The sequence below is a fragment of the Crotalus tigris genome, unplaced genomic scaffold (genome assembly GCF_016545835.1).
Source record: "Crotalus tigris isolate CLP2741 ecotype Arizona unplaced genomic scaffold, ASM1654583v1 scf7180000017674.1595824, whole genome shotgun sequence".
NCBI classification, from domain to species: Eukaryota; Metazoa; Chordata; class Lepidosauria; order Squamata; family Viperidae; genus Crotalus; species Crotalus tigris.
In genome coordinates, this window is record NW_024096559.1 from 42,025 (window position 1) to 65,523 (window position 23,499).

The window sequence follows — 23,499 nt, forward strand, 5'->3', positions numbered from 1 at the left end:
AACTCCCAGAATTCCTGAGCCAGCATGGCTGGCTCAGGAATTCTGGGAATTAAAGTCCACGAGTCATAAAAGAGCCAAGGTTGCCTACCCCTGGGCTAGCCCTTGAAACTGAATTGGAATCAGTTATATGCGATTGATTTTAAATTGTAACACCATTTTTTTTTTTTTTTTTTTTTTGCCGTTTAATAACTTTAACCGGCGCATAGTCAGAAATATTTTAGTTCCCAACAGTGATTCATGCAAACATTGTAGAACTACCCTTTTGTACAGGAAATTGTGTGACTTCATTGCCTTATATATAATTTGATTCGCAATAATTCTGCATACATGCATTGTAGTATATGATAAACTATTTCATTAATGGTGGCAAATATGCAAAGCAGTTAACATTTGATCTGTTCTATTTTCAGCAGGTTAAACCAGATGTTCTTTGGACAGCTTTTGATTCTGAGCCTCATGCAGTACAGAATTTAAGGATAAGGTATTACAGGTATTAATAATACCCATATATTTGTGTACATCTACAACTATTCTAATAGTACCCTACTATTTGTACCATTTTGGCTAACATTTATTTTTAAATCAAGAAATATAATTGTTAGCTTTTGTCAGACTTCTCAGCATGCTCAGCTGGAACAAATAACCAGTCATGCAAGAATATAAATATTTCTGATTATGTGAGAAAGATGAAAAGCCATTACAAAAGTATTCCACTTTTATATTCTTGAAACATTCTTCTGCCTGCTTTATGTAAGGTTACAAGTGACTTGTTTTGGGGAGAACAGATAGGAATCATTTATTTTTTAAAAAAGCAAAAAAAGGGAAAACGATACAAAGATATAATATCACTTTAATAAGTAACAAAGAAGCTGCAAAAGTTACACCATTAATGCTCAGTATATCATTAATTAAAAATTAACCAAGAAAACAGAATAAAAAGGAAAAGGATTTTAAAAATCTTTTTGAATCTCTGAACTGAATGCCAACATCTCTACTATTTTATTGTTTAAATATGTATTACCTTCTCCCAGTAGAGAAAGAAGAAAAACTAGGAAAAACTATAGGAAAATATTTTGTTTCTAACTCTCCTTTTGTTGTATTTTTATAAACAGTTAATTCTTTTAATATGTTTCTTATATCAGTTTTTTGTCAATTCTTTTTCCCTTCAAAAGCCATATTCTAAATGCTAAAGTTTGTGTTGCCATTATTGCTTAAATTTAATAAAATGTCTGCTGTGCATTAGGCTGTTAAGTTTGCCATGCTGCATCTTCTCCAAGCTTAAGTTTCTAGTCCACTGTTGGTAGCATACCTCTTTTCCAATCTTATGATAGGTTTATCCTTATGGCTGTGAATATGTAACTTAGCAAATTGTGGTATCTTTTTGTTCATAGGTCTTGGAATTATGCCTAATTTTTAAAAATGTAATTTCAATTTGGTGGGATGAGACCCCACCATCAGATCATTATTTTAGTAATGTCCAAATTTGGTATCAGGCGAAATAATAGGGTAGGATAGAATAGGAATAGAATCGGAATTAGAATAGAATCGGAATTAGAAGAGAAAAAAGAGAAGAGAATAGAATTGAATTGAATTCTTTATTGGCCAAGTGTGATTAGATACACAAGGAATTTGTCTCCAATGCATAAGCTGACAGTCTACATATAAACAGCAAATAATAGGTCATAGAACAGCAAGTAACGGGTCATAGAATAGAAAATATCAGAACTACTAGAGAGCATTTTACCAAGGCGGCCATCAGTGGCACCATCTCTAATGGAATATACTTTTAAAATCAATAACTAGTACCTCTCTTATGCTGCACTTGAAAGAAAGGGCATGTACTGTAGTGGCTAAAAGGAGATAGGAATGGAAGGTCTTGGGAAGATTAAGGATGGTGGGCCAGTTGGATTTGCTGTGCTTGAAGCCAAAGCATTGACTAAGTCCCATTTTTTTCTGTGCCTCTCCTTACTTGCGACCACTATCCTTGATTTCAAGCATGGCATAAGGTAAAGTGGAGAAAGGAAGGTATTGGGAACAATTTGGGGACAAGTAGTTGGTAAAAGAATCCTTATGCCTGAAGTCAAGGACCTTGATAGTGGCAGCTACCCAGTAGCTTGCCTATCACCTTGATTTCCCCAAACTGTTTTCTTAGTCAGTGAACATTGCCACTATCATCAATGGGTTTTTCCTGCTCTCCCCACAAAATAGTGTTTCAGTCTATGCCTAAACCATGCATACTTTACTGTGGACACAGATCACTGGGACTAACTGTATTGGGTATGGAAGAGTTGCATATCTTTAGTTGGCATCATGAGCTATTCAGAAGATAAGCAAATTAGAAAGTCCTTCAGTTTGATGACAAGACCATTATTGTCCAATTAGCGAACAAGCTAATACAGACAAATGTAAACACCTGCACTAGAAAATCAGTTCCATCTTTTGAAGGTTCCTCCATAATCTCCATCTTTTGATTTGGTCAGTTTCAATGAAAATAGGGAGTGGAGGACTATCTTGGTGAATGCTGTATCACATTTTCTAATTTATTTACCAGACTATCATAAATACGACTCATTGCAGCATATAATAAAATGGAACGATTAAAAATAAAACTTTTAAAAATATGAAGCAATTAAAACAACCACAGGAAAATACCTTCAAGATCTTATATTCAACGTAATAATTTCACAGGCTCTCCACTTATATGGGACCTCCAAACCTGCTGACAGAACCATGTTTTAAGGGATTTCTGGAAAATCAGGGTTGTAGCCAATCTCACCTTAGGGAGGGTGCGGAATCATGGTGGCGCAATGCTTAGAATGCAGTGCTTCAGTCTTTACCCACAGACAGGAGTTCGATCCTGACCTCTCAAGGTCGGTAAAATGAGGACCCAGATTGTTGGGGGCAATATGCTCACATTGTAAACTGCTCAGAGAGTGCTATAAAGCATTATGGAGTGGTATACAGGTAGCCCTTGATTTAAGACCACAATTGAGCTCCACATTTCTGTTGCGAAGTGTTATGTCCTGAACCTGTGCAAGCAGGCTCGGGGCATTGCAAACGGTCCCGGGCAGGTGCAAGCTGCCCGGGACCAGACAGGCTGTCGCCAGTACTTGTGCGCATGCGCAAGTGCTGGCGCGCCAAAAGTTGCAGATTGACCCGGGAATGGCCTATAAAAGAGGCCAGGAGTTTTGGGCGTTGTCGGCGTCTTGTAACCAGTATGCTGAACTGAAATAAAGAAGTTCCTGAGAACTACAACTGCTTCTCGTGTCATTGCCATTTCGCGAAGGACGCAACACAAAGCAAGACAGTTAAGTGAGTTTTGCCCCATTTTCTTGCCACAGTTGTTAAACGAATCACTGCAGTTGTTAGTAACATAGTTGTTAATCTGGCTTCCCCATTGACTTTGCTTGTCAGAAGGATGCAAAAAGGTGATCATGTGATTCCGGGACACTGAACCTGTCACAAATATGAGTCGATTGCCAAGCGTCTGAATTTTGATCACGTGACCATGGGGATGCTGCAGTGGTCGTAAGTGCCACTGTAACTTTGAACGGTCACTAAATGAGTTGTAAGTTGAGGATTACCTGTATAAATTTAAGTGCTATTGCTATAGGAGGGTGTCACAATAGAGAAAGCACATACCTCCTGGATCTTGTCAGATGGAATTTCTTAGCAGACATGACCCATAATATACCCTTTCTTCTGGACCTGATGGGAAAGGTAGATGCTACCTGGGGGAGACAATCCCACAAATAACTTGGCCTTCTGCCATGTATGACTTTAAAGGTTAAAATTAAGACCTTGAATTGAGATCTGCCGCACGAAGCTTTGCAAACAGGTTTTTAAATGGAAATGTTAAAAGTTTGTTTTAACTTTTAAAACTTTTTTGTTCAAAAAAGTGAAAAACAAAAAGGTAGCAGTTTTTGTTAGCTGAAGTAATGAGGTTTCATGCCTAGATGTTTTTCCAGAAGCAGGGGTCATATTTTCTCCATGACATGAAAATGAAATTATATTTTCCTTGGATTGTAGTGATAACAAGTATTAATAGCAATATACAAATATGTAAGACATGTAATGAATCAGGTTGATTTCAGACTTTTACATTACAACGTTTATTAAAAGGTGGTTCTTACAGTGGTATGAATTTATAGATTTTAATTTAGATTTTAAACAGGTTGATATCCAGATTCATTATAAGCAGCAAGTAGCATTGTTAAATAATTTTGTGTCCATTCTATTGTAAGCCGAATTATCTATTACTTCATATTTTCTTGTAAGTATTTACTTTCTTAATTCCTTAAGCTTTGTGCTTTGCAGTGGAAGTACTATGTGTCTTATAGAGATATTCAGATATCAGGGAGTCTAAAGTACCCTGAGGCTTGTCCGCTAAATGAAAGAAAGAACAGAGTTGGTTGTGTTTTTTCTCCCTTTCTTGATGTTTGGGGATTTAACTTTAGAGCAGCTGAAAGGATTCTATATTTTTTGATTAAATGTGGTAGCTCCTATGTCAGAAATGCAATGCCTAAGGTTGTTTTTTAAAAGACAAGAAGAGTTCTGTGTTTTTCCACGGTCTGAACTTATTATCCAGCCTCGGGAGGGAAAAAATTCAATCTCACATAAATCATTCAGACCTATCAGAGATCATTGGATTGTATCTAGATCTTCATTTCCAGCTACTGTACAAGACAATTTACATTTTTTTTTTGCTGACTATTAGTCTCTCCTATTGCCTATTTCAAACTGTAAATCCTACATTGGCAAGGAACCAGATTTTGCTTATATAATTTCACGACTCTCTTTGTACATGGCTTTGAAGTATACTGTTCATACTTTTTGCAAGATTTCTGATATTAGTTTCAAAGAGAAAACAGGTATGTTTTATGTAGTTTGGCATAAACAGAAGTGAATATTGAATCAGTGGCTGAGTTATTCATGTAACAATTTGTTATGAACCCATTACATGATTATACTTTAAGATCTGAAATCATTGACAAGGATTGCTGTGCCTGACAGAAAAAGAAGACAAAAGTAAACTTATCTCCAAATTATTTCAGTTGCAGGTGACAAAGATGGAGACGACAATTCTGAATTTACGGAATCTCTTTGACCAACTTGTGTGCCAAGCAGAAATTCTAAATGAAAACAGTGAATACCGTAAGTGGTCACTTTTTATGGGTGTTATGCAGGTGAATCGTGTTAGTTACCCGCAAATGTTAGAGAGATACAAATAAATATATTTGAAGGTTCTTTCCTGCTCTGTAATTTCCTTGAAAGATAGGCATGAATTTTTCCAAATTTCTCAGATCACCTAACAAATGTCTGTAAAGCAGTGTTTCTCAACCTTGACAATTTTAAGGCATGTGGACTTCAACTCCCAGAATTCCACAGCCAGCGTTGCTGGCTGTGGAATTCTGGGAGTTGAAGTCCACATGCCTTAAAATTGTCAAGGTTGAGAAACACTGCTGTAAAGTAACTCAGGAAGCATGATTAATTTGATGGATGTCTTATGTACAAAACTACACGTAATCCCCTGAGTTACGAGCGTTCAGTTAATGCTCATTCAAAGTTACATAATGAGCGCCCCCCCCCCAGTGCTTACAAGCAAGTCCCAAAGTTACAAATATTGCAGCACCACGGCAGTCGTTTGCCCTTACAAGCAACTTCAGCGGCTCTGCAACGTTCACCCTGGTTATTCCCTCCCTCCTTACCCCGGGTCTCCCTAGGCACCAGGCCTTCAATACTCACCCTACAAAGATCGAGATCCTTTGCTTTCTTGGCTGCTCCAGGCCTTCGGTGCGTTCGCAGAGAATAGAGGCCTGAAGTAATGCAAGATCATGTGAGATCAGTGGGGTGAGCTGGGGGATGCTTCCACGTGCCTCCGGAGGCTGGATGGGGCTCCGGAGGTGTTTTCCAGGTCACTGTGGCCCGGATCTGAGGCCGGGGAACGCTTCCACACCCCTCCGCAGCCCAATCTGGGCTCTGGAGGCATTTTCCAATCTGCTGCCGCCCGGATCTAATGCCGGGGAACGCTTCTGTGCCCCCACCACCCCGCAGCCTGATTTGGGCTCTGGAGGCATTTTCCAGGCCTGATTGGGCCATGGGGGGGGGGGGCGCGGAAGCGTTCCCCAGCTTCAAATCCAGGCAGCAGTGATCTGAAAAAGGCCTCTGGAGCCTGGATCGGGCCTTGGGGGGGCATGGAAGCGTTCCCCAGCCTCAGATCTAGGCCACAGTGGCTTGGAAAAAGCCTCCAGAGCCCATATTGGGCTGCCGGGGGGCGCACACGGAAGCATCCCCTGGACTCAGATCCGCGGCAGAGAGGAGATAGATCTTTTCCAGGTGAATCCAGCGTAGCAGGAAGGGAGGGGAAAGAATGCAGCATCTTAGTAGGTCAGGGAGGCCTTGAGGGCCAGTTCCATCACTAGGCCCTCCGTGGCCTTCCCTACCTTGAGATACCTCATCTTCGCTTAACAAGGTGCGAGCAAGGGAGTGACCTCATTTGAAGTATGAAATTTACTCCACAAGTGGATTGGGCAGGCTCCGTTACACTTGTAAGTCGAGGACTACCTGTAATCTGTATACAACAACTTTGTACAATGTGGTTTCTAGGCAACAATGTGGAGCACATAGTTAAAATATTATTGTTCCAGTAGTTACACTATGTTATTTTAGCTATTGTCTCAGGAAATCAGGTTACCTTGCCATATCTTTTTACGGTTCTCAAAAGAGTCCAGATGACGTCTATGCAGTGTTCGAGTCACAACATCTATAATAATGTGTTGGAAGGGTTAAGAAGAAAATACTGGTTAATGAAAAAAATTATCCTATGAGTTATGAATATCAGTTATCAGCATAAAAAGTTTATATCCACATTAGGCAGTGTTGAATAATTAGGGTTTCCCCCCCCCCTTTGGATCAATATTTAAATAATTGTCCATCGAGTTGCTAATTCAAACATCTATAATACTAGTCAACATCAATGAAGCATATTTTTAACTTTTTGTTGAGTGTTGTCTTAATATCATAATTGATTGTAGTCTATTCACAATTTTGTTATAACTACAGTTTTACTTTTTTGTATGACAGTTGCCTGTTCGTAGTATATAAATTGCTTTAGTAAGGTTATTGTTTCCTATGATATCGTGTAACTGATCATGCTTAACATGGAAGTGCACTGAATACCCGAACTGACATCCTTTAACTGGATTATAGGGGAAAATGTGTTGATTGAATTCATGTTTAATCAATAAGTTCTACTGTCTTCAGTTGGATTTACTGGCAGGAAAGCTTTACTTTTACAATTTCTCTTTCTGCTCTGTGTTCTGAATAATCAGGATGTTTTTTTTAGCACCCTGGCATTATCTATTTAGATCAGTGGTTCTCAAACTTCTTCACCATGGACCCCCTTTAAATACTTTTTGTGTCTATAGATTCCCAAGACTTAACTCAAGATTTAAATCATAACATTTCTTTAAGCCTTCACGGGCCTCCTGTGCTGACATTGCACACACCCCCCCAGGGTTCCGTGGACCACAGGTTGAGAATCCCTGATTTAGATGATTATCAAACTGAGAGGGTATTTAAGGAGGAAATAGAAAAACGGATTTAAAAAATTAATTGTAAATGAATTAAAACTTCACTTTCCCCAGAATTTATCCAATTGGCCAAGAATTTTGAAGAGTTTAGGAGAAAATGGCAGAAAATGGATCGTGAGGTGGCCAGATGCAAAGATTTACTGATGAAAACAGAAACTGAGCGTAGTGCTCTTGATGTGAAACTGAAACATGCACGCAACCAAGTAGACGTGGAGATCAAGCGAAGACAGCGAGCTGAAGCAGATTGTGAAAAGTTGGTATGTATAACAGAAATAACATTTCTGAGCTTGTTTTTCAAAAATTGGCATCAGATTTAGAAGAGGAATGTAACAGCTTTGTTAAATCTCTTCCCATATACGTGTCAATAGATATAAGCCTTTACTATCAAAGGGTAAAAATATATTGTAATAATGGAATGAATGTGGGCTTCTTATTTGGCTGATAAACCTATAATCTCTTGGTTTAATACAGGTGTCCCCAACCTGTGGGCCACGGCCCGGTAGTGGGCTGTGGCCACCGGTCGGTGGGACAGTCTGGCCAGTGTGCACACGCACCCCCTCACTTGTGCTAGCGCCGCGGCTGTGGGATGCAGAAACAGGATGCCGCTGCGCCATGGGATGCAGAAACAAGGCGCTGTGCCACGCAAGAATGGGGCAGGGATAGTGAGTATCACGCGGGCATTAGCCCCGCCCCATTTGCGGCATGCGCATGCTTGCAGCCCCACATGCACGCATGTAAAATGCTTCCTCCCTTTTCTTCCGGTCCACCTACCAATAAAGGTTGTTGACCTCTGGTTTAATAGACCTCAATTTAGTATACTTTGGATATATTTTTTTTAATCCTGCAGCAACCTAAAATAAGGATTATTTGGGGAAGCAGTCTAAACAGTAGAGACTGCTTCCCTTAAAAATGGATAAATTTCTAAATGAGGGAGTGAAGGTACTAGGATAATTGGGTTGCTGGTGGAATATTCATACATTTAATATTTGATTTTTTGCTGAAAAGAGAGGAATATCCTAGAAAATCAGACAGCTGGGTGCGTTCACAATGGTGGCCTGGTCAAGGGTAGGAAGCAAATGGGATAATACTGGGAAGATCAGCAAGTAGCATGTTGGGCAGTGACTGGGGTAGGAAAAACTCCAAGAAGAGAAAGAAAATAAATGGCAGGAACATTTGGATTTAATAGATAACCCTGTTACCTGAACAGTCTGTTAAATTAAAATTTTCTTGTAATGCGATTACTTGACTGCAATGGATAAATGTGTAATAATTTTAATTTCATTGGTGATATGGAGTGATTCCAGTTTGTGATTCAATAAGAGCCCTTTTATGAAAACGAACATTTTGCTCAAGGCAAAGTAGAGAAGCTATTTGAAAGCTTAACCGTAATGAATGAATCCTTCTTCTGCACCTATTTCTTAGATCCCTCCCCATCTAATGTGAATCGTAGTTTGAAAGTGGGATTTACAAGTTTATTCCACAGATACAATAGCTGCAATTACTCATTGCAAAGGCTTCTTTCCTCTTTTGTGAGATTAAAATGGTGAATGCTGTTGTGATTAGTCAATAGAATTGGTAAGATACCAGCAAATTGCTTTATAGCTGAAAGAAATCTATTTGGAGTATATGAGCTTTTATACTGGTTAACAATTGGCTCCAATAAAATCCCTTGGCTATTTTAATCTCATGCTATAACTTGAAAAATCAGTTTATGTACCTTGTATAGGGATTAGTATGCTAGTGGCATAATTGTGTTTCCCAGAAGATTTTGCATATTATGTGCTTTCTGTGCTATAAATGTAATATAAAGCTACTTTTAATGTTTTTCAATTTGTAGGAGCAACAGATTCTGCTGATCAAAGAGCTTCTCATGTGTGATTCATCAGGCAGCATACAGCTGAGCGAAGAACAGAAATCAGCACTAGCTTTTCTAAACAGGCCTCAAATATCTATTGCTGGTAACAAAAGGTAGGCTGTTCATGGTTTATTTCAGGTGGATCAGATTATGGCTAATATCTTCATTCATTTTGGTTAGGAACATTTTCCCAATCTTGATTTTTTTCTTCCTTAGAGTCAGAAGTCAAAGATTCAAACCTATATTAATAGAAGGTACTTAAAATAGCAAGATGCAGTCCTAACACATTTTTGTGCATTTTGTTATTTAAAATTTTCAAATATTGAAGTACATGGGTTGCAAGTGGCCTTGTTAAACTTCACCATGTTTTTACTGTTAAATTGTGATAAGATACAGAGAAAAGTCATGGAATATATAACTACATGAAAGAGGTAAAGAACTTACTAATAGCAATAACTGGCAGATGACAGCCAATCACAAAACTTCAGTTTTATTTCTTGAATTTAATCCAAGATGCTCTCTTTATCAATATGGTAATCTTATGAGAATTTAATAGAATGGGACCAAATTGGTTGGCAAAACTCAAAAACTTTTTTTTTTTTTGAAACACATTTTATTGTTTTTTTTTAATTCTTAAAACAAAGTACACAGGACATACCGTAGTGCTGGGGTAATCAAAGAACCTAGAACAATATATATATATATATATATATATATATATATATATATATATATATATATATATATATATATATATATAGTACAATCAATATATCAGGTATTCCCTCTCTTTTTCCCTCAAATAGCATAGTATATTTAAAATATCCAGTTCTAGCTTAAATTTATTCCACCTGAACCTGTTTAAAAGCTTTATAAATTTAGAATACCGTAATCAAGTTAGCTTTAAATAAAAACTTTATCAATTCAGGTATCCCTTCCACATATATTCTAGTTCCTTAATTTTATCATGAATTTTATTTATTTCTTCTTCCACTAATCTCCCCTATTTAAAATAAAATATTAATCTATCCTATACCTATCTAATCCATCAATTAATCAGTCTCTTTAAGGTGACAGAATAATATCAAACCTTAAATCATTTCAATCCATTAGACAATTCAAATTTCATCCAATTAATTATAACTAATAACATCCATGTCATCAAACAAACACATCATCTCATTAAATTAACTCGATTAATTAATAATTCAATCCAAGTCTAAAACATCTCAATTTTCTTCATTCCATTACATAATAATTTTCATACAAATAAACGTATCGTTCTAAAAAATACATTCTTAATATTCTAGATTACCTTTAATCCATTATATAGAAAATATCTCATTTTTAAGCAAAAATATTGATCTATCCTATATATATCTAAATGTACATGTCTATCTATCCTATACATATCTAATCCATCAATTAGTTAATCTCTTTAAGCTGACAGAATAGTATCAAACCTTAATTCATATCAATCCATTAAGCAGAATACAATTCTCTAGCATGCAGATGTAGCATCCACCAGTGGGTTATTTCAGCCTTCCTGCTCAGAGACTAAGTTCAAAGTTCAGCCATGCCTCCTTGGGGCAGTCCTTGCCCTGTTTTAATGAGGCGAAGCAAATCAGACGCAACAGCTCCTCCTGCAATCACACCTGCCTAGACTGACTATTAAGGGTGGGTGTGGATGCTACATCTACATGCTGAGAAAAGGCGTTCAGGTAAGACAATGCCCAATTTCATCCAATTAGTTATCACAGCTAATAACATCCATATTATGAAACAAGTCATCTTATTTGATTAACATTCAATTAATTATTAATTCAATCCAAGTCTAACACATTTCTTTACTTCTAACTCATAATCTTAATCCTTAAATCAGTCCATAGTTCTAGATTGCCTTTAGTCCAATGCATGAAATTTTAAATTTCATTTTTCAATCTTATTCTAGGCTTCCTCTTATGCCAGGCAGGTTTCCATAGCAGAGCTTCCCTTCCAGCTGATAAGTCTCTTTTTGTTGCTTGTAGTGTCCTTTGAATTGATGAAAACCATCTTGGCCTCTGCATTGGCCCTCTGCTTCTCTTATCCATAAGTCCTTGTTGCTTCAAAAGTTCAAAACTCAGTCTTTGCTTTTCCTGGTCCTCAAAGTCATAAGTAGACTGTTTATAAGGCAAAATAAATTTCTCTTTATTCTCAGTTAAATCCTCTTCTTGTATAATCTGTTTTGTAGAATAGTCAGTTGTAATCTGAGAGTCAATTTTGGGGTTTACAGTAGAGATTCTGGCTCTTAATTCTATAGTAAACTCTTTTATTGTAGTGCATATTTTTTCTTTGGCCTCATAGATCTTTTCCAGTATAGGTTTACAGTTTAAATGTGATTGAGGCTTCTCCATTTTAACAATAGTTGAAAAGCAATCCTTTTTTTCTTTTTTCTTTTCTTTTTTTTTTGTGGAAGCTACAATTGAAGAGTATCCACCCTCACAAATCTCACAGCTGGCTCAAATTATCTTGTCTCTTGAAAAATAGTTTGAAGGCCAAAATCATCTCCAAGTAATCAACAATTACAATATTAACGTTTGACCAGTAGATGTCGTCAGTGAGCTAAAAAGTCTGTTTCAAACGCCATTTTTTTTCCTTTTCTATTTCTTAAAGAAAGAATGGAAAAAGAAATATTCTCCCAATATAAAATAATACCGCAAAACAAAGAACAATTTTTTTCTGTACCTCAACGTAGATAGAGATAAAGTATAGTCTTTAAATGAATTTTTTTTGTTTTCTGTTCTTTTATAAAACGCCTTTGTTCCCACAATTACAAAAGCCGCTTTCTCCAGACGGGGAAATAATTCCAAGGACAAGCTTTTACAGGCAAAAACAGCATGGGGTGAAGAGAGGAACAAAAGGGGTCTCATCCGGATCATCCGCGGTGGGTCTATAATGCTTAGATGACAATGTGACTTCGGCTGGTGCAGCAGGGTGATCGGCCATCTTGCAGGCCGATCTTTGCTCCGTCAGCCCTAAGGAGATAGGTGGAGACATGGGGGAAGCTGCCGCCCTCCCCTATCTACCAGCAAGCCTCCTCCTCAGTTGCCCCTCCAGGGTGACTTTTGACATCCTAGGGGGTCTACCGGCGAAGGAAACTCCGGACGGCGCGGAGACAAGTCTCCAGGAACAACCAGCGTCGTCGCGTTCCAGAACCGAAAGTCGACAAAACTCAAAAACTTTTTGAGTTGGGAAAATGGCCTGGATCTAGGCAGGTGCTGCAGAGAAAAATATCCACTTGCTATGGAAGAAGCAGTGGACAGTAGCTCAGATAGTTGCTGACTGTCCCATTATTAGCCCTCTCCTCCTTCCTTCCTGTTCATGTAACTCGCATCATAGCTATTTTTAAGGGATTGGAAAGAATTCCAAAAGCATTGTACTACATTCTTTATCTTGTTTCTTGGAAAATAGGGTTTTCAGAATTCTAACATATCTCATGAAATATATAGTTTCATATACAGGTAGGATGAATCTATCACTGCATAACTCTGAGTATGTTTACTCATCAGCTACACAAAATATACCCAGATTCTATAAATATATGAATAGTTGGGGTTTTTAAATAGTTTTTCTCAAAGAGGCTTTTTGTGGTATTAAGAGAAATTTAGGGGATTAGAGGGTACATAGAATAGAGTAAACATAGTAAATGTTTTATTCTGAAGAAAATTTGACTCCCATTAATAGGCATTGGCATAAAAGACATATTCAGTGTTGTCCCATTGAAATCACTGAAGTATAATGTTTAACCTGAGCTGTTAAGGAGCTTTAAAAATGAACGTAGGTCTTTTTTTAATATTACTATAGTAAAAGTTTTACATCAAGATACCAAATCCATGTTTTTCATGATAGAATATGAAGAATTCTGAATATGTTATAACATTCTTTTCAAACTCTGCTTGCTTATCAAGTACTAGATTACTATCTATGATAAGGTGAGATTTTAAACTTTATGTGTGATTTTTATTTTAGGTTGTCAACAATAGATGAATCTGGTTCAATTTTGTCCGACATCAGTTTTGACAAAACCGATGAATCATTGGTAATGTAATCATTATCTGAATTCGCAATATTTTTTTTTAAATGACCCTTTGTAAGATGTCTATTGTTATGGGTGAATATTCAGAGTTAGGCATAAAGGAATGGATAGACTGAAAATGCTTGTTTGCCATCTGTCTTATACTAAAGAGATTCTTTTTCTAATATCTAGGATTGGGATTCCACAATGGTAAAGACTGTTAAGTTGAAAAAAAGAGAGAAAAGGGTATGTATGGTTTTTTTAAAAAAATTATTTGTATTTGATGCAAAGAGCAGGTTTCATTTATTATTGAAATTTACATTAGTGATTGAGGGTATGCCTACAATGCAAACGTTTTGAGCTTGGGTACATTTAAATCATATTTTAATTTACATAAATTATTATATTTTCATTAGAATTATACTTCTAAGTCTGAAACTTTTTTTTTCCTTTTTTTACGAGTAAAGATTTTATTGATTTTTTTTCCCATCAACATATGTTAATTTTTCCAATCAACAAGTTGTCTGGAGTTTGCTATGCTAATACATGTTCAATTCCTAATCCTTCATTCTTTCCTCTAGCCAAGAATAAAATAGGTTCCAAATTTGATAGTCTGTATCTTTTTTATCTTTCAACCTCTGTCCATCTCTGCACATTGCAATATTTTCCTGATTATTTCTTCTTCTGATGGCAGTCCTTCATTCTTCCAGTATTGTGCAAAAATTATTCTCGCTGCTGTGGTGATGTGTAAGATTAAATATAATTTCTGCTTATTAGTCTTTTCAAGCATAATACCTAGTAAAAAAAGTTCAGGTTTAAAATCCACTTGTTCACCCAATATTTTTTCTAACCACATATGTATCTTTCTCCAATAGGCCTTTGCCTTACCACATGTCCACCAAATGTAATAATACGTGCCTATGTTATGGAAGTCTGAAACTTTTTTTTATGCTCACAGACTACCCTATCAGCCAGGCATTATGTAGAGAACCATTTAATTTCCATACTTATTGCTTATGCAATAAGTAGGACAATTCTGGCAAATGTATTTAAGAAAATCTGATGTAACAGAATAACAGAGTTAGAAGGGACCTTGGAAGTTTACTCCAACCCCCAGCTCAAACAGGAAACCCTATACCATTTCAGACAAATGTTGTCCAATTTCTTCTTTAAAAGCCTCCATGTTGGATGTTGATATGGAAATTGCCATCACCGTTTTACTTTCAGTTAATATACAATTGAACTTTGGAATTATATTTAATATATTCCTGAGATAATCTATCATTTTCCCATTTGCTTATCTTTACTTTCATCTGTACTGGTTACTAGGTATTGTTTCTGCATGTACTGAGTAGGAAATGATAATTTAGATATATTAATGACTTCATATTTTGCTTAGAATCTTTATAAATATAGAGTTTAATATTGCTCTAGAATTTTCACTTTACTCAAGTATGCTGTCATGCTTTCACTCAAAGAATTGCAAATGTTTCCTTTACAGCGCTCTTCTAGACAGTTTATTGAAGGCCCACCTGGTCCTTTAAAGAAAACTCGTTCCATTGGCTCTACAGTAGATCAGGTATGTGCTTTTATAAAGACTATTAGATTCCTTCCAGAATTAGGCTCTGATCTTTTAAATACACATATTGATGTATAGAGGGGGTGTTCATTAATATTCATTGCTTCATAGCTTTTTTACTCAGTGCAGGCTCATCAAATCAACAAGCTCATGTTGCCAATACAATAGAAGGGCACTGTGTGTGTGTGTGTGTGTGTGTGTGTGTGTATTCTTTTGTTTTATTGTGCCCAATTCTTGGAGACAGCCTGGACAAGTCTCTGCAGTTTTCTTGGCAGGGTTTTTCACAATTGATTTATACTTTCTTCCTTCCTAGGACTGTGAAAAAGTGACTGCCAAAGATCACCCATTAGCTTTGTGCCTAAGGTGAAACTAGAACTCACAGTCTCCCAGATTCTAGCCTAATGCCTTAACCGCTACACCAAACTGCTCTTTAGGCCAAAGTTATAGTGTTCTCTATAAGGTATGCTTCCTGGTGTGATGATAGCTGTTCCTAGACAGGCTTTCAAGCTTTGATTACGATGACTGGGAATTTTGGGAGCTGTAGTCTCAGTGTATCTGGAGTATACAACTGTGGGGAATCTGTTGGAGAGTTTATTGGTATCATGTGGAACTTATTTTTCTCATTTGAAACCAGGATTTTAAGTTTTGCTGCTTAGAATGTTAAGTAGGTATCCAAGGTTGCACTATTAAAACATACAGATCTTAAATATTCTGAAAGAGAGAACTTCTTGCTTAAATTTCTTACATGCTTCTTGTAACTATTTTATTTCAGGGCAATGAATCAATAGTTGCAAAAACAACTCTCACAGTTCCTAATGATGGAGGCCCAATTGAAGCAGTTGCCACTATTGAGACTATACCTTATTATGTTGGAAACCACAGAAAGGCAGGTAAATGTGTCTGTATGAAATTTAGACTATTGTGATTTCCTCTTTGTCACAGTTTTTCATCTGTATTTGCCTGTAATAACCCAGATGCTGATAGAAATGAAAGGGGCTTCTGTCAGTGTCCGTTTGAATTACAGTTGAAATTTGTTATGAATCACGTAGGACCATATTTTCTTTCCACGTGTAACACTACATACTTTTAATTTTCAGTCTTTTCCTTCATTGGATTTTATATAACAGGAAAAGAAGAAAATATATTTATTCTGTTAAATCCATCCCACACATCAGTTCTTTAAGAAGATTTAAAATATCCTTTAAGCCTGAGCTCTTGTGTTGAGGAAAGGATCTAAAAGTCACCATTTGCTTTTTTCCTCCCTCAAAAGTGAAGTATTACCTATTGTAGTAGAATTGAGAAAAGAGAGCAATAGCTTTATCAGGTTAACAACACAGGTTAGAGTAGATGTATTAGTTTAAATTGGGAGTACCTGCTGTCAGTTTAATCCTGTATCAAAAACTGATTTTTCAAACTGTCTCTTTTCCGTCCAAGCTATTCTACAGCCTTGGAACAGTGACTCAAGCCTGGGAAGCAGGAAGATTGAAAAGAAATCTGAAACAGATGGATCTAGCACACCTGGAAGCATTGGGACGAGACTACACGAATTTGTATCAAAAACGGTGAGTGAAGAGGCCTGTCAGTTCTGGGCTCCATTCAAAGCTCAAATTATTTTGGGTCTAAGGTACTAGTCAGCTGACTTTTTGTAGTCAGTCATACTCATTCTCTGATTGTCAGCTGAGGTTATGTTCTAAATGTTCTGAAAAAAAGAAAATGAAACATGACAGTTGCTGTAATAGATCCTCTTTCTGACACAGCGCAGATTTGTTTAATGATTTCAGAACATATCCAATGTGATATAAACCTTATTTTTGTTTGTAAAGGCTTGTCCAGGAAGCTGTGTTAAGGAAGACATTTGTACATTTTTTTTTTGCAAGAAACCAAGGTTGAAAGGAAACCACTTTGCAAATGTTTAACCGTGCAGCTGCAAATTCATGCTTCATTTTCATTTGAAGCCATTTGTTAATCAAGTTACATATAAAAATATAGTTAAGGAAAAACAATCTTTTTTAAAAAAATATATATTTTATTAGATTTTATATGGGTAGGGGAAAGGTGGGGGTCGATGCAGGTACAGGAAAATCGGGATAAAGGGGACAGGGTGTGGATAACTACAGTAAATATGTAATTAGAGAACAAGCTGTCGTCTGGTCTTCATATTGAGTATTATTGTTTACATAATACTAGACATAAAAATAAATCGATGTAGTTACAACTGACATTTGGCAAAACACTAATATTCCTTTAAATAATTAACATAGTAGATAGCATAACAACTATTTCCAATCATCAATCTTAATACTTAATATAATAAAGCTCTAAAATCTCTTCTTATACTAACATGTTTCAACCCACTGATAAAATTTTCCCCAGGTTTTATAAAAAAATGAATCTTCTTTCTCCTTCATCTCTAACATTAATCTGTCCATTTCTGCACAATCTAGGATTTTCAAAATTATAATCTCGTCTGATGGTAGGTTTTCATTAGGAAAAACAATCTTAATCAGTTTTACATTTTGCATAGGATTTAAATAATGATCCTGCCATAGAGTATTATTCCTAGCTGCCAACTACCATAAATGCCTAGGTAATGTAATATAGCAATCTTGCTGAATAAGAAGCCGGTTAAAAGAGTAGTACTGTGGTTGCTATAATTTGCTTTTGTTACTCATAACTGGGATTTTAATAGTTCAAAATTAGTTATGATTAAATTTGTGTTTCAGAGGGTGGGTCAACACACACACAGCCAGTAATTAAACAAATTAGGGCTTATATTTTGGATACTATGACACCCACATTAAAGAAGCAGCATGATCTAATCATATATAGAGGTAAAATTATTTACAAAACCAATATGTTTTTCTATGTATGTAAAGAATAGAACAAAAATTATAGGAAATCAAATCTTAACTTACTTAATTTTCTCTTATGTTTCACTTACTTTCTGCTTGTGATTTATTATAAGTTCTTATATCACTTTTCTCCTGGTTGCCTTTAACTCACAAATTTCTATATACAGCATCTGAATCTCATTATACACAACATAGTCCACCTTCCTGGTCTTTCTACACTCACAAACTGCTACAGGCTTTTTCTTCTGGTTTTCCTCCCTGTCCTAGAATTGGCATCTGTAGACATGGCAGGCTAGGTCATTCCTCTGCTCAGCTCTCCATCAACCAGTTGATGTGCTCTCCAGCAGTGTGTCTTGCAGCATCTGAAATGTAACCCCACCCCTTTCTCTCTTTAAAATGCTTTATATCTAAGGCATGTATATACCACTTTACAGGTGCATTCTGCCATTTTCCTCTTTTTTGCCTACTTGTTCTTAGTCTCATGAGGCCATCTGTCTTTCCTAAAAAAAGAAAAATACATAACCTTTGTAGAGATCCAGACACCTTCCTCCCGCTGGGCAGTTCAACTGGTACAGATATATAAGTTAAATAAAATAAACATGTTTACATTAATGTCATCACATTAATGTATCTTAGTGCAGCATTCCCAACCTGTCTGACTTTGTGGCCTGGTGCAGGGGGGAGGGGAGCAGCAGGTGCTTGCAGCCCCACTTGCATGAGTGGCAGGTGCCCCACTTGGGAAGAGGGGATGGTTTTGTGTAAGGGGTAGGTGCGCACATGTGCAGGCACCCAGCTTCATTTGTATGAGTGGCGGGCATGGGTGAGGCTGCGAGTGCCAGTGTCTGACGCTCGCACAAGTGGGGCTGCAAGCAAACACCTGCCCACCACTCACAATCTGGTTGCAAATAGGCCATGGCCCGGTAATGGGCTGCAGCCCACAGGTTGGGGCCCCGTGTCTTAATGGTTAGTTGTATGTACTTGTCTGTGCCTATTTATTGCTTATTCTAGATCAAGTTAGTTTATTCTGTCCCTAGGTTATTAAACCTGAGTCATGTGTTCCATGTGGGAAGCGGATAAAGTTTGGAAAAATGTCCCTGAAATGCAGAGATTGTCGGGTAGTTACACATCCAGAATGTCGAGATCGCTGCCCCCTGCCCTGCACCCCTACTGTAGCAGGAACCCCTGTCAAAATTGGAGAGGTATGCTTCTAAATAAAATACCTTAGTGGCAGCAACGTTTCAAGTTATTTTCTGGTAAATAAAGCTACTGTTGATACAGCCAGCAACTCTTGTTATACTGGAATTTAAAGAAGCTCTTTAGATTCTAGATGCTGATAGGAAGAAAAGTGTACACTGGAGAGTTAATATAAATGCAGTGCATATGTGTAAAGCTTTCTTGCTATCTGTTTTTAAAGCACATTGTTATCTAGAAATACAAAATGAGAGGAGAATAGAAGAAAAAAAAACTTATCAGTGCCTGATATTTTGGAAAGGAACTGTTTACTTATATCTTAGTATTTATTGCTCATGTCTAAGATTTTTCACTAGCCTATTATGTTCCAATCATACAATCTAAGCAGGGAAGAAGTAGTACGTAACATATTATTGTTATTGTTGTGCTATTAATATATATATACCCTTTTACAATGCTCAGAAATATGTTGAATTTTTAAGCATTCTTGTATCTCCTGTACTGAGTTACTGAACATTTCATGCCATGTTTTGTCTTTTCGTATTAGCGCTATGGTACATTAATTTAGTTTATGGGTAGAATCTTAACGTCAAAGCTTTAGAATCCGGCACTTAGTCACACGAGTTAAAATGGGTTCTTTGTTTTTGTTTTCTTGGTATGCACCTATATGATATATATTTCTTAAGTGATTTTTACTAGTTTTACTATCGAATTATGTATTAAAAATTGTTCCTTTGTTTTCTCTTTAGTAAAAATAAAAATAACAAGAATAACTCTTGCTATTTCCCATTTCCCATATTTGTTCCTTTCTCTGTTTTTTTAGGGAGTTCTGGGGGATTTTGTACCTCTGACGACTCCAATGATCCCCTCCATTTTAGTTCACTGTGTAAATGAGATTGAGAGACGAGGCTTGAATGAGGTAAACTTAAAAGGTGTCAATCTAATGGAATCTTTTGGAATGCAGAAAATGCATATGCTTTTCTGCTAAGACCTTCTATATCAGACATGTCAAACTTGCGACGTCATGTGATGTCGCGAGACGTATCGGGACAGTTTGCCACTGCCGGCAATGGGGTGGGCGCAGCTTCCGGATGATGCATCCGGCCTGTGGGCTGGCAGTTTGACACCCCTGTTCTGTATGCACCAAGATGTAGCTACTTTCAGAGTTGCTGGGATGGTGATTATGGAAGTCAAATGTTAGCACATATTACATTAAAGCCGGAGGGATTTCAGAGAAACAAGTTTGGGATCTTGCTTTAAAAATCATTGTTTCAACAGACAGGCCTCTACCGAATTTCTGGCTGTGACCGCACAGTGAAAGATTTGAAGGAGAAATTCCTTAGAGGGAAAACAGTACCTTTATTTAGCAGAGTGGAAGATATCCATGCTATATGTGGACTTCTTAAAGATTTTCTCCGCAATCTCAAGGAGCCTCTTCTTACTTTCCGTCTCAATAAGGACTTTATGGAAGCAGCAGGTATGAGTAATGTAACATATTTGAGTATAAATGTTGAGTGCAAAACTTTTCTCCACTAGGCATGCTAAAGTGCTGATTCTTATCCTTTTAATATATATTTACCCATGATATTTAAAAATATGTATTTGTATCCTGCAAAGTCACCCAGCTGACTTTTATGGCTAAGGCAAGATTTGAACTCATAGTCTACTGCTTTCTAATCTGATGCCTTAACTACTAGACCAGGGGTAGGCAATCTTGGCTCTTTTATGACTCGAGGACTTCAACTCCCAGAATTCCTGAGCCAACCATGCTGGCTCAGGAATTCTGGGAGTTGAAGTCCACGAGTCATAAAAGAGCCAAGGTTGCCTACCCCTGTACTAGACCAAACTGACTCTCTTTTCAAAAATAATATTTTTTATTTAGAAAATAATAGACTCCACTTAATATTTAAAACTATGTAACACAACTCTTGGAATTAGCTAGAGGGTTAATAACAGAAATAGGTTGTCTACATGAAAAATGTTACAGTAGATTTATAATATAATATACCTATAGCAGTGGTGGCACTCAGAGCCCTCTCTATGGGCATGCACGTCGTCGCCCCAGTCCTTTTTGCTTTAGGCCTCCGCTGCCATGTGCAAAAAAAGGTTCAATCAGTCAATTTCAACTTCTCGCGGGGAAAAAAAAGTTTTTGCAAAGTTGGAATTGATTGATTGAACTTTTTAGTCCCACCCAGTCTGCCATTACCACTGCCATGCCCACCCAATGGGCCACGCTCACCCAATGGGCCACACCCACCCGGCATTCGATGATGCATAAGTGGGTTTTGGGTTGCAGTTTGGGCACTCAGTCTCTAAAAGGTTCGCCATCACTGATCTATACTATATAGGGCTGGGGCGACGACGCGTGTGCCCATAGAGAGGGCTCTGAATGCCGCCTCTGGCACCCGTGCCATAGGTTTGCCACCACTGGTATAGATACATAATTCCCCCCCCCCCCCAAATTTTTTTAGTAATTTAGTCTTTGCTCGACTGACACAAAATGGCCTGATACAACTTCCTTTAAATTCATATATATATTGACTTCATTCTATTTTTTATTTTCCACGCTGTCTGCTTGAAGATCAGTTTTTGGTTTTTGTTAATGCAAGACAGCACTCAAGACTAAAAGAATACAATTATGCATTAGAAATCCCTTTCTTATTGATTGTTTTTTATTACTCACAATAATACTTATTTTTCAGTAGCTCAATTCTTTATTTCTACACTGTTTCTTTTCATAGAAAGCGATAGAGGTTAATATGTTAATGAAAGATAAATATAAAAACTATTTGGCTCAGAGAACACCTTGGAGGTAAAATGCTATGTAATCTTCCAAACTAATCCACAGACTGGTCTAGTCTTCATTAACTCCCTAAAACAGTTTGCAAACACAGATTAGAGGGGGACTTTGTATCTCCCATAAAAACTTTTTGATCAAGAACTTTTTTCTTGCACCAGATTTGGAGAGTTATATCATTCTTGTTTAACAGTTTACTGTTTCTCTTTCTCCTCCCTCTCCTAAATGTTTTACTAAGACTTGAGCTATGCATCACACATCACAGAGTGATTTCTTTGGGATTTATTTAATGTCTGTTTGAATCCAGCTGATTGCAAGTTTAGTCAGTAAATAATAATTATGCAAACAACGGCTTAGTGTGATATATGAAATTACCTAAATGTTGGGAAAGGCATAATATGTTGCCATTTTAAATTAATTCCATCTCCCTAACTGGAAACCAGAGATCTTTTTGCTGGGTATTTTAAACAGAAAATATAGTAAAGAAATACGGTACTTAATTTTACATATAACAACGGCAGCAAGAATAGCATACGCACAGTTCTGGAAAAATGAGAATATACTATCAGAGGAAAAAGTGATAAGAAAAATCCTGGACCGTGCTGAGATGGACAAATTAACAAAAGAGATAAAAGAAAAGGAAGACACAGTACTATCTAATATGGAACAAGTGGTATGACTGGTTGGAGACTAGAAATAATAGAGGAGAATAAATGTGGAAAGGTCAAAAGTGGAAATTGTGTGTATAATAATGTATAGTAATAATAATATGTATTCTTAGTATGAAGTATAGTATGAAGGAAGACAAATGCAAATAAGAAACAACGGGGCAACAAGGACAAATATTCTAAAGAAGAATAAGGAGGGGAAATGTAAATAATAGAAGATTACCATTACAAAATCGCTGTTAAAAAAGGGGGAGGGAGGAGTATATACTGTGTGTAATATGTGTATTATGTTTTGTTTTGTTTTGTTGGTTTTAAAAAAATAAAAAAAAATTAATTCCCTCTCCCTAACAAGGAGTCCAAAATCTTAAAAACCTAAGCAGTTATAATTAAGGTGCCCACAGAAAATTCATTATTTTCTCTATTGTAATAAGTTGGAAGAGGCCATAGAAATATCTTTTTTATGTTTCCATTTAAAGAAATTATAGATGAGGACAACAGTGTAGCAGCCATGTATCAAACTGTTGGAGAGCTACCGCAGGCTAATAGGGAAACTCTGGCTTTCCTCATGATACACCTGCAGAGGTAAGTTCAGTTGTATTATGAAGAGGTGATAAAGATTCTTATACTATAATTCTGTCCATCTTGTGGGATTGGGGTGACAATGAAAGGAATAGTTCATAAGACAAAAATTTATTCCTCCTCTTTGCCCAAATGCTCCTAGATGTCTGTCTTTTCCCTAGAGTGGCTCAAAGTCCAGATACCAAAATGGATATTTCCAACCTGGCTAAAGTGTTTGGACCCACAATTGTTGGCCATGCTGTATCAGATCCTGATCCCATGACACTACTCCAGGACACAAAAAGGCAACCTAGGGTAGGTCGCAAGAGTGCATAACAGAATGGGAATGTTCA

General features: G+C 37.0%; 1 protein-coding gene across 9 annotated transcripts in view; it reads left to right on the forward strand.

Moving 5' to 3' along the window:
• The window catches only part of RACGAP1 (Rac GTPase activating protein 1), a 45,049-nt gene that overhangs the window by 18,306 nt on the left and 3,244 nt on the right, over positions 1 to 23,499 (forward strand). For 4 of the 9 annotated variants that reach the window (XM_039337298.1, XM_039337300.1, XM_039337302.1 and 1 more), the window contains 14 exons: positions 411 to 490; positions 5,055 to 5,154; positions 7,647 to 7,849; positions 9,430 to 9,560; positions 13,456 to 13,525; positions 13,694 to 13,747; positions 15,003 to 15,080; positions 15,853 to 15,970; positions 16,515 to 16,642; positions 18,967 to 19,131; positions 19,947 to 20,042; positions 20,402 to 20,600; positions 23,065 to 23,170; positions 23,329 to 23,461. In XM_039337298.1, coding sequence (XP_039193232.1) covers positions 5,070 to 5,154; positions 7,647 to 7,849; positions 9,430 to 9,560; positions 13,456 to 13,525; positions 13,694 to 13,747; positions 15,003 to 15,080; positions 15,853 to 15,970; positions 16,515 to 16,642; positions 18,967 to 19,131; positions 19,947 to 20,042; positions 20,402 to 20,600; positions 23,065 to 23,170; positions 23,329 to 23,461 — 1,566 coding nt within the window. In that variant the 5' untranslated portion in view covers positions 411 to 490; positions 5,055 to 5,069. The remainder of the gene's footprint in view (positions 1 to 410; positions 491 to 5,054; positions 5,155 to 7,646; positions 7,850 to 9,429; positions 9,561 to 13,455; positions 13,526 to 13,693; positions 13,748 to 15,002; positions 15,081 to 15,852; positions 15,971 to 16,514; positions 16,643 to 18,966; positions 19,132 to 19,946; positions 20,043 to 20,401; positions 20,601 to 23,064; positions 23,171 to 23,328; positions 23,462 to 23,499) is intronic. The other 5 variants (XM_039337299.1, XM_039337301.1, XM_039337306.1 and 2 more) reach the window with 3 other exon arrangements.